Genomic DNA, 10951 nt, shown 5'->3' with positions numbered 1-10951 from the left:
TTAGGCTCCCTTCTCTCCCCTGGGTCTAGCTCCCAAATCCCGATTCAGAGCACAGAACCCACCCACACCCTCTCAGAACTGAGGCATGCCTGCCAGTCTGCAGCCTGTCCCAGCCCTGGCCCCATAATGCCTGGGACTTAGTGCAAACGTATTTTTAACAGGGCCCCTTATTGAAAAATTAAGAACTTCAAGGCAGACAAGTCCCAATTGAGGGACATGCTACACAAGACCGGATCAATAAGCCCAAAACTGTCCAGATCATTCATGTCTGAGAAATGGTCACAGCCAAGAGACGCCTCGGGGGTTCCGACTACCATGCGTCATGTGGTGTTCTGGTTGGGATCCCGGAACAGCAAAACGACATGAGGGGAAACTAAGGAAAGTGAATGAACTTTGCTTCATAATAATATATCAATACTGGTTTATTAACTGTAGCACCATACTAATGTCAGACATTACTAATGGGGAAACTGGGTGAGGGGTAAATGGAAACTTTCTCTACTGCATTTGCAGTTTTTCTGTAAATCTAAAACTACTCTAAAATAAAAAGTTTATTTTTAAAAATTAACAACAACAAAAATTTTTTTTTTTTTTTGGAGAAGGTGACAGCACAGTATATTGTTTAAGACACAGTCAGGATTTGAAACTGGATCTACATGACCCCAAGGCTCTTGAACTCTCCCCTAAAGCCCTCCCCTAAAGGGAAAATAAAACTGTTTATGGGGGTGGGGGCTGCGGGGAGGTGGGGGGAGGAAGGTTGTCACAGTATTTAGTAGAGGTTATGATTCCAAGCTTGATGACCCAGGTCACACAGTGTATGATTCCATTTATATGCAATTCCCAGAACAGGCAAAGCCATAGAGACCAAAAGTATATTCTTGGTCGCCAGGGGCTGGGGGAGGGGGAATGGGGAGTGACTGGTGAACGGTATGGGGCTTCTTTTGGGGGTGACGAAATGCTATCAGATTAGATAGGAGTGATGGCTGCACAACATCGTGAACATACTAAAGAACACTGAATTGTATCCTTTAGAATAGTTAAAATGGTACATTTTGTCTCAATTAAAAATAAGAGCACAAACTTGAGATCCAGTCTGTCTGTCCTGCGCCATCTACCAGCTGCATGTGAGCCTGGGCAAGCTACCTGTCCCTGCCTCAGTTTCCTCATCTGATAAAAGGAGTACTAACTGCTCTTATCTCATAAGGTTGTCGTCGGCATGTAGTGGACCAGGACAGTACCGGCACACAGCAGCACTCAGCATTACCTAGAATAACATTATTACAAAGAGGTGGCAGAGCGGCAAGGACTTCAACCCTACATGCCTCTCTCCCCCGGGTCCAGGCGTTTGGAGTTCATGCTGAACGGGACAGTGTGGGGGTGGGGAGCCGAGCGGATTGTGAACTCATCTCCAAACCTTCCCACCCAAAATCCTGCAAACCCAGTTGTCTGAGAGGTTCCTCTCCATAACAGTCCCAGGGCTGAGATCCACTCCAGGGCGGACCCCCAGGTGGAAGCCTTCCGGAGCCCAGGCTCTGGAAAGAGGCTGAAGCCGACGGAGGAGGTGTGAGCTGCAGCGCGCCGCCTAGTGGCACCCGTGAGCACATGGGTACCGGCCGCCAGCTGTGCATGCAGGGAACCGACAGCTGCCTTTAAATCTTCATTGGTAGTTTGTCTTCGGCCGAAGTAGGGGATTTCCGTATATTCTTTACAATCCTATGAGCTAGTTATTGTTCTCATTTTACGACTTAGGAAACTGATGCTTGGAAAGGCTCAGCAGCCAGCCCAAGGTCTCCCAGCAGGTAAGAGCACCCATCAGCTCTGATTCCTGAACTCGGGCTCTCACACTCTTCTGGTTTTTGAGAAACGAGGGAGCCCTGGAAGCATTTGCAGTCCCCTCTAAGAGTCTAAACTGGCTTTGTGACTGATTTTGAAGCAGCTATATTGTACAAAGGCTTCCCCACCGCCAGCCTCCAGCCTAGATGACCCCCCCCCACACACACACACACACACTCACCCAGGAAACGGAGGGGAGGTGGGAGGCTCCTTGTAGGACTCACTTGGCTAGGCTGTAGGCCCTTTGACCAGTAACCCCTCTCTCCCCAATCTCACTGATGTGTCCATTCAACCAATACTAATGTATGCCTACTACGTGCAGGATACTGTGTTAGGTGCTGCTTATTCAATGGTGAACAAGAAAGAGTGTGGACCTCTCCTCCAAGCAGCTCACTGCATCATCCTTTTTCTTAATTCACAGCAGGACCCCTTTGCTGTGAGTCCCGTGGCTCTGGGTTTGGGAATACCCTGGTGTAAGTCTTAATCCAGCTACTCCAAGGTATTATCCCAGACTTAGGCCTTGTCTGTTCTTCACTCATCCCAGGGAAAGGGGTGGGCTCAGGGCAACCTGACTCCCTCTAAAGTCCTCTCCCTGGACCCCAGAGATGCCCAGGCTGCAGAGGAATCCCATCTTCAGCGGGTTGCTTAGCTGCAGGTGGCTGAGGAACGGGCACATCCCAGACGCTTGCAGGGCATGGGATGGGGTGCAGGGGAGTGAGGAGAGATCCACAATGTGGGATGCTGGAGTCCTGGAGGGGAAACAGGGCCTAGGACCTCCCATGGGTATATTTCAAGAATTGAAAGAGTTTTTAGGCTGGGAAGTGGTGCAGGGACCGGCAGGAGAGGGGAAAATCACCACTCTCCCTTTGCTTGCCCCGCCCCCCACCCCCACCCCCCAAGACTCCCATTTCTCCAGCCAGAAATTAAACAAAGTCATGAAACCTGACACTTGGACTAGAGGCCTGCCTGGTGCAATTACTGCCTGAACAGGACTGGACCTTGTTTGAAAAATCTCCAATATCCCACTGGCCTTCTGACTGAGAGAGAGAGAGAGAGAGAGAGAGAGAGAGAGAGAGAGAGAGAATGCAGGCCAGGTCCTCTGCTCAGGTCTTTGCTGAGTTATCCAGTAGAGTGTCCTTGACCATATGCCTGTATACAGGGGTTAACAGGCAGATGTGGGTCTTGGTACCTGTGTCCCTGAATGATACTTAAGTATCTAAATATCTATTTGCCTTTAGTGTCCTCTGCCTAGGAGTATATTTGCACTTCTGGGTGTGTGTGCCTGTGTATGTGTTTGTGTCTGTGATGAGGCATGTGTGTGTGCTTTTCTGAGTCCTGTATTTTGGGTATGTGTTTGTCTCTGCAGTTGGGTTCCTGTTTGTACACAGATGTTTCTGGGAAAGTCATTTTGCACCTGTGAGTTTTTGTTGTATGTCTACTTGTGTGTACCTTTGTCGGTGTGTATCAGCCACGTGTACCCTGTAACTGTGTCTAGGGATTTGGATGTGCATAGGTGCCTGTAGTTATGTGGATAGGTGGAGCTGGCTGGGTAAAAGAAGCTATTGACTCTCTCATCCACTGCCCTTGCCTGGGCTGCCTGGGCCAAGCTAAAAATAGCCCACCTACCTTCTCCCCGTTTGCCAAAGTTCTTCCCTAGGGAGTCCCACTCTACCCATATCCGCCCTCCTGAACCTGGGTGCCCAGCCAGAGAGGGCTGGGGAGGTGGACTGCTTACATACATCCTCCCCCAAATGCTCCAGACCCCTACATGTGGGGGAGTGTTATGGAGGGGAGGGAGTCCTGGGAAGTCCTGCCTTTATCTCCTTTGGGGAACAGGTGGGGCAAGCCCTTGTTGCTTCTCTGCCCCCACAAAGTCCCCTTCCAACCCGCAGGTCTGGCCCCAAGTCCTTTCTCCAACCTAGGAAGCACCCCTGGGGACACTTGGCCCTATTCCAGCACATCCTCTGGCTCCTGGGCCTGTCAGGACCCCTCTCTGACTTCCTTCATTCCTCCGGAAGCAGCCCACTGCATCTGTATTTGAGGAGTGATTCTAGAGCCCAGCTCCTGGAAAATCCCAAGTAGTGAACAGATCAGGGCTAGGTGGAAGAGGCAGTCCGCTGGCTGCCAGCCCCTTCTCACAGCCAATCCAACACCAGACGGCATCTTCACAATCCCATCTCTCCTGCCCCTTTCATTCCCTCACTCGCTTATTCACTCAGAGCTGTGTGTTCTTGAGCAAATAACTGTACATCTCTGTGCCTCAGTTCCTTCATCTGTAAAATGGGGATACAAGTGGTACTTACCTCAGAGAGTTGTGAGGATTCACTGAGGCAATGCATATAAGGTGCATGCCTAGCACCCCATGCCGGCACCTAGAAGGTCTCTGCTGACCCATCCTTTCTGATGTCTCTGGGTTTCAATCTCATGACACCCATCCCCAAACTCCACCTAGTCCCCATGTGCCCCTTAGCCCACCCTTGGGTGGTCAGGACTTTCCTCCAGAAATCAGGCTGGCTGGGAGGGGAGATCCTGGGGAGATTACTGACATTTGTGCTACAGTTTTCATACTTTTTAAAAAACTTCTATTCCATGTCCCCTTATGAAATAGCTATTATCATTATTTTCCATTTTACAGATAGTGACAAAAGGAGCATCAATGGTTAAGTAACTTGTTCAAGGTCACACAGCAGGTAAGGGGCAGAGCCCAACTTTACACTGAGCCAAAAATGGCTGCCCTCCCCCCCTCTGCCCTTGGTCACTCAGGGTGGAGGTGGGGGGCTGGGTTTCTAACACCCTAGGACCTGTGTGCTGAGAGGCTCAGAGATCTGGGAAACAGTTCTGCCTAGGGTCATACCAGAATGACCCAGATCTGTGCCCAAGTTCACAGAGCCGTAAGCCCCAGCTCAACCAGGACTTGAGTGTGAGAGTTTCTCACTTATGAAGCCTTTTTGGAAAGACCCCCACATGTGGAAGGCATAGAGGGTGGTATGCACCAGAGAACTAAAAATTAAAGTCCTGGGTTCAGAGAAGAAAGCTGACATAGCCAAGCCAAAGGAGAGCACAATGGTGCATTTCTTTAGTTTTTGGAAAAGAAACTTGAGCAGAATCCGCTCCCAGCTATGATCCAGCAACCGGGTTTTCCAATGCCTCGGGCACAGTGTCTTGCGAGGTCCCCCCTGAAGTACCCCCAGTGCTTCGGAAGCCGGGCCCTGGTGGCCGTCGGATCCCCCTCACGAAAGGCCCTCCGCCGGCCCCGCCCACTCCCGCCCAGGCCCCGCCCCGCGGCGCTCTGTACCCTCCCACTCTCGGACTCACTGGGGCTCGCGAGCCGCGCGCTCGGCATTGTGGCAGGCGGCGGGGACCCGGGAGGCCGCCGGAGCCGCGGACTGCGGCGGGGCGCAGAGAGGCGCACCACACCGGGGCTCGGACGGCGCGGCGCCGGCCGCTGCGGGCGCTCTCCCCTTGGGTCGCGCAACTTCGGAGCCAGGGGCGGGAGCCCGGAGAGCGCTGGGAGCCCGGGAGCCTGAGGAGCGCAGAGAGGGGCGCGCCGGAGCCGCGCTCCAGAGGGGGCGACCAGCACCCTTCGCAGTCGGAGCACCGGGCGGCCCTCTGTGCAGCGTGGCTGCCGCTGCCCCCACGGAGGGCACGGGCTGGCGCGGCCGGGCGCCGGGGAGGACGGCGTGGAGGCGGCGGCGGCGGCGGAGACGGCGGCGGCGAGGCTGGGGCCAGGGAGAGAAACCCGGCGGAGAGGCGCCCGAGCCGGGCCACGGGAGCATGTGGTCCCAGAGCGGAGCGCGGGGCGCGCTGCTGCTGGCGCTGCTGCTCTGCTGGGACGCGAGGCTGAGCCTGGCAGGTAAGGAGCGATCGGGCCCGGGGGCGGGAGCGGGGCTGGGGACGCGGGGGACCCTTGCTCCTCACTCTGGTCCGAAATCGAGGTGGTCGGTTGCCGCGCCGGTGCGCCCAGGGAAAGTGGCTTGGGCGGCCAAGTTAGAAGGTAGATTTCTCGGCCCCACCAAAGTGGGCGGTGGCTCAGCACCTCGTTGGGTGGTTGGTGGGGGGGGGGGGGGCGCAGGCCATGGGGTTCAGAGTAAGCCGGAAGCCTCCTGCTTGCTCCTGGAAGAGATCGCTGTTTTTTGGAACGGGTGTCCGAGTGAGGGTCTGCGCTCCGGGAGGACCCGCCTCGTGGGGACCCCTGGTCCTCCGCGCGCCCTGTGGTGCCGCCGCTTCAGAAAAGCGATCGCTGAGCCGGCCCGGTGTGCGCTCGCTTGCATTTCGCCGGCAACTTCCTAGCCCGGGTCCCGGCTCGCCTTGGCGAGAGGGAGGGAGACCTGCGGAGCCCGGGAAGCGCGGGTCCGCTCCGCGAGCCGAGGTGGCAGGCGTGAAGGGCTTTGGCTGCAGAAGGGGGGAGGGCGTCCACGGCTTCCCCGAGGTCGTGAGACCCACAGGTCTGGAAGGATTTTTTTCTGGGTGGTGTTGTTGTTGTTGTTGGTGGTGGTGGTGTGTGTGTGTGTGTGTGTGTGTGTGTGTGTATAAAGATTCTGCCAAGTTTCCTTTTAAATGGGTCGTTGACATTTCCCCTACCCGGGGAACACACAAGGTGCGCTCGCCTGGGTACCGCTCCTACTCTGGATCCAGCAAGATGCCTTGCAGTAGTTCTCAACCTTCTGGCCCTTTAAATACAGCTCCTCATGTTGTGACCCAACCCTAAAATTATTTTCGTTGCTACTTCATCACTGTAATGTTGCTACTGCTATGAATTGTAATGTAAATATCTGATATGCAGGATGGTCTTAGGCGACCCCTGTGAAAGGGGTCGCGACCCACATGTTGAGAACCGCTGCGGGTTGGTGGGCTCCTAAAATAAAGTCCCTATTCCCACCCACCCCACCCCCGTCATGGATGAGTACACGTCTTGCTCGCCTGTAGCTGGGCCCAGCGTCCCTGCCTGGGCTGCGTCTTCCCGGAGAGCCGGCGGACGCACGGCCGCGCGGGAGCCAACCTCTCGGGTGCGGAGACCCAAGCTGGCGGGCTGGCCCGGGCGGCGGGGCGCCTGCGCCCCTGGGGCGGAGTGGGAGGCGGGCGGGCGGGGGAGCATCCTGCACGGAGCCCTCTGAGTTGAGGCTGATAAGGGGGCAGGAAAACTGGAGCAGAAAGTGGATGAGATGAGGAAGCCCTCCCTCCTCCGCCTTCCACTGGGATGTTGACATCCCTCCCCTTTCCCCCAACCAATAGGCAGAGGTTCCTCACTTCGGAATTCATTCCTCACTTTGGAATTAATGATTCCCACGGCCCAGAAGTAAGGGCTTGATTTTAACCCCCCTCCCCCTTCTCCCTCACACACTTTTCCCCCCCAACCCTGTGTTGTAAAGTTGCGACACAATCATTTGATCCAAGTTAATTATGATTTGGGCAGACTCTGGTATTTAAAGCAGTGTTTTGAAGTTGGAAGGCAATGATGGGGGTGCGGGGCAGGCTGCTGAATGACCAACCTTGTTACAGAGAGTACAGTTGGGTGTGGGAGGTGCTGGGCTGGGTGCTGGTTTCTGGTTTGAGGGTGTTTGAGGAGAGTTGATTGAAGGGTAGGGTGAAGTCTCTGTAAGTGGCACATGGGCAGGGTTGGGTCTTGGGAAGCTGTTTTTGTAGCAGCAGGGCCATGGGAGTGGGAATAAACCCTGAGGTTGCTGGGGGCAGGGGTTTCGGGGAGGCAGGAGAAAGACAAGACTGGTTGGCCTGGAGTTCTCGGAGCTGCGCAGTAGTCTCAGCTGGGCGGCTGGGGGTGGACAGCCGCTCCTGCTTAACAAAGCATCCAGCCCCCACCTTCCCCAGAAGAACCCCGAGCCCAGGGCTTTGATGGATTTGGGCGCGAATGGTGCCCAGTCGGAAATGGCCTCTAATACCCGGCTTTGATTTCTCACTAGCTAGCAGAACTGGTGTTGGAATTGTGCTCATTACTTAGCACGGCAGGGGCTGCCTGCCCACCAGCCTGGACAGGGGCCAGCTGGTGGGGTTGGCGTGCAGCCTTCCCTTTGCCCAGAATGTGCAGCCCTTAGAAACCTGCCTTCAGGAGGGAGAATGTGTCCCTCCCTCCTCCCCAGGCCCAGAGCATCTTTCACAGTGTCCTTGGGTCTTCCCAGTGAACCCCTCATGCGTCCCATTTCACAGATGAGCAAAAGCAAGGCAGGAGTGTTGGCTTACTTCAAGTCTTGCCTTCACCAGCTCACGGATCCACATCGCAGACTTGTATGCAGAGCTCCTGTCCAACAGCCAGGCGGATTCAGGCCCCCTGGGACTCTTCGGGGTGGCCCCACCCATTTCTCCACCAGGAACTGGAGATCAAGCTGGGGCAGAGAAAAGGCTGTCCCCCAGTGAAGATGAGAATTTTCTTAAGTTTGATGCAGAAACCAAACCTGGAACCATAAAGCCCCAGACCTTTAGAAAGACAAGCCAGCGAATGACTGAGCAGGAGAGGCCACTTCAAAGCTGGGTTGGCTCCCCGAGTCTCTTCCCACCCCACCCCTTAGCCTCTCCGGGAGCTTTTAATGAGCCTTTCCTTGGCCTCTGGCTGGGATGCTTAAGGAGGACCCGAGGTGTCATGATAACACTTCTTTTTAAGGTGCAATTAAAATCAGGGTTTTCCTAGTGTCTCTGCTGTGTGTGGGGGGAGTGGGGTGGGGGTGGGGGCCTTGGCTCCCTCTGCACTGTGGAAAACACCCATCCCACTTAAACAAATGGGAAATCAAGAATGTCTTAATGGGCTTCTCATTAAAGTGAAAGCACCACTGCAGGGGAGGAATTTCGGATGCAATCCCTCTCCTCTCTTCCCACCCCAAACTGGGGATTCTGTAAGACAAAACCATTCCCCCTTTTCCAGCCCACGTATTTAACTACTGAAGCTTTGAGACAGGCCCCGACTTGCCCAGGGTTACTCTGGGGCTCAGGGAGAGAGCTGGCATTGGAACTCAGTCCTCCTGGCTCCTTCGCGCCACCTCGGCAGCGGACTGGCCTCCAGGGGCCTGGGATTGAGATGCTGAAGTCCAGGTCCCACCTGAGAGAAGGTTGGCTTAGCTGCCTTAGATGGACTTGTAGCAGGAGCGGGGAAAGAGAGGAGTTGGGAGCATGGACCCTGGAGGGTGGAAGAAGGCAGGACCAAAGGTCAGAGGTGAGGCCCTGAGCCCAGGCCAGTGCCCAAAGACAGCTCCACCCCTGGCCCCCCAGCACCTACCTTCTCAGCAATTTCCCCAGCCTGCCCAGGGAAGATGCATCTCAAGCCAAGCTCCCTTGGGCCTATCTTCCTCTCTACCCCACTTTGTTGTTGAGTTTCTCCTGAACTTGACCTTGCTTCTGGGTGTTAGGCCTAAAATGAGGTCGGTCTCTCTCCCCCCCCCCCCCCCTTCCATTCCAATGCTTAGAAAGCAAGGTTGATGGTGATTCTGAATGGCCAGTCCTGGAGCCTCCCCCAGGGCCTGCTGGCTAAACATATGGCCTTTTGGACTTCAGTGCTGGGGTTGGGGTAGCAAGGAGACACCTTGGAGCCCACCAAGCCTGTAGGAAAGGGGGGAGAGGTTGGTCATAGGTTGGGACATGGACCTTGCCCGCTGGGGCTGGGGCTGGGGCTGGGGAGTAAAGAGAAACTGCTGCCAGGCTGGATGGCCCCCAAGGGGGGAGAGGAGGAAGCGGACAGCAGAGGCCTGAGCTGGCACTCCTCCTCCTTCCCAGTTTCCTAAACAGCTTCCACAAAAGGAGTCATTACAGCTTGGAGGCAAAATGAAACCAAACAAGTGCCTGTGCCCTGTGCTTTCTGTTATTTGGGATTTTTTAAAAAAGGAAAACTTAAAATTCCATAATTGGATAATAGGAGGAGCAGTTTCTGGAAGCGGGAGGGAATCCTGCACTCCGCCCTTTTGAAGTTGGGGCTGAGGCGCCACCTCCTGCTCCCTTGGGGCCTGCACTCAGCCAGATGCCCCTGGGAGCCTGGGGAATTTCTCCCTGACCTGGCATTTCGGTGAGCCAGAGCCAGAGGGAGCCAGGTGAGCCCCTCTGGGCTTTTGGGCAGAAGTCTGGCATCCTGTAGCAGGCCTGGCTCCTCGCTGGTAGCTGAGTGGCACACTGGATTCGAACTCCGTTCCAACGCCTCTCCAGCCACTGCACCCCCCACCCCGGCAGGGCAAGACACGCAAGCTCCTGTGAGGTTAATCCACAGGTCCCAGATGCTCCCCTTTATCTCCTGTCCTCAGCTTCGGAGAGGCTAATGGCAGTGAAAACGTTTGCTGGAGTGCAGGCATAAATCAGCTGCCCCCCACTGTTCCCTCACCCCCTGCCCCTTTTGTTTCCTCTTCCTTCCTGCCCAAAGCACTGGGTCCCTGGGAGTTCCCGAATTTACCCTCTGACCACTCAGCCTGATTGGCATCTCCTAGCATCTCCATAGCTCAGTCCACACACCTGGACACCACCCGCTCCTCCTTTCCTTCCTCTCCGGTACCCCCTCCTTCCCCTCCCCCTCTCTTGCTGAGCTAAATCTGCAGGCTGGAGCCCCAGAGCTCTCACCACCAAAGGAGTGAGCGCACTGAGCCTCCCTCTTTCTCACCCCCCGGAACAGGCTGCCCCCAGCGCCTCACAACTTCCCCGCCACTGCTTGGCTCATTTCTCCAGGAAGGCAGGCTGTGGGTGTGGGAGTGTGTGTGTTGGGGGGGGGGGGGGCGGTGAGAATATGTGTGAAGGAGGTGGAGGGAGGTGGGAGTGTGCAGTGGGAGGTGAGGGTAGGTGTGGTGTTGCGCGGGGGCATTGAGTGTGTGTGGATGTGATGTGTGCGGGCGGACGGATGTGTGTGTTGAGGGGGTTGTGTCTTTTGTATACGGGGTGTGTGATGTAGATGTCTGGGTGTGTATGTGTGGGTGTGTGGGGTGTGTGCACCATACACGAGGGCACAGCTGTGGTGTGTTTGTATAGAAATAGAAATAGGTGTGTGTAGCGAGGGGACAGTGCGTCGCGCCCAGGCAGAGGAAGCTCCATTCATTGTCTTCCATTGTTGGGGGTGCCTCGTGGCGATGGGACCCAGGCTGTTTGCCCCTTCAGCACTAATGAGACCTCATTTTGCCCTGTGCTGTGGGCTGTGAGCAGG

At 55.6% G+C, this 10951-nt stretch overlaps 1 protein-coding gene across 2 annotated transcripts in view; it reads left to right on the top strand.

The window, feature by feature from the left end:
* Positions 1-5568: 5568 nt before the first annotated feature.
* Positions 5569-10951, top strand: part of UNC5B (unc-5 netrin receptor B) — a 78602-nt gene continuing 73219 nt past the window's right edge. For both annotated transcript variants that reach the window (XM_081104770.1, XM_081104769.1), the window contains exon 1: positions 5569-5686. In XM_081104770.1, the coding sequence (XP_080960896.1) occupies positions 5608-5686 (79 nt within the window). In that variant the 5' untranslated portion in view covers positions 5569-5607. The remainder of the gene's footprint in view (positions 5687-10951) is intronic.

The sequence above is a fragment of the Myotis nattereri genome (genome assembly GCF_964212035.1).
Source record: "Myotis nattereri genome assembly, chromosome: 13".
Classification (NCBI taxonomy): domain Eukaryota; kingdom Metazoa; phylum Chordata; class Mammalia; order Chiroptera; family Vespertilionidae; genus Myotis; species Myotis nattereri.
This window is presented reverse-complemented; position numbering and strand designations above follow the sequence as displayed.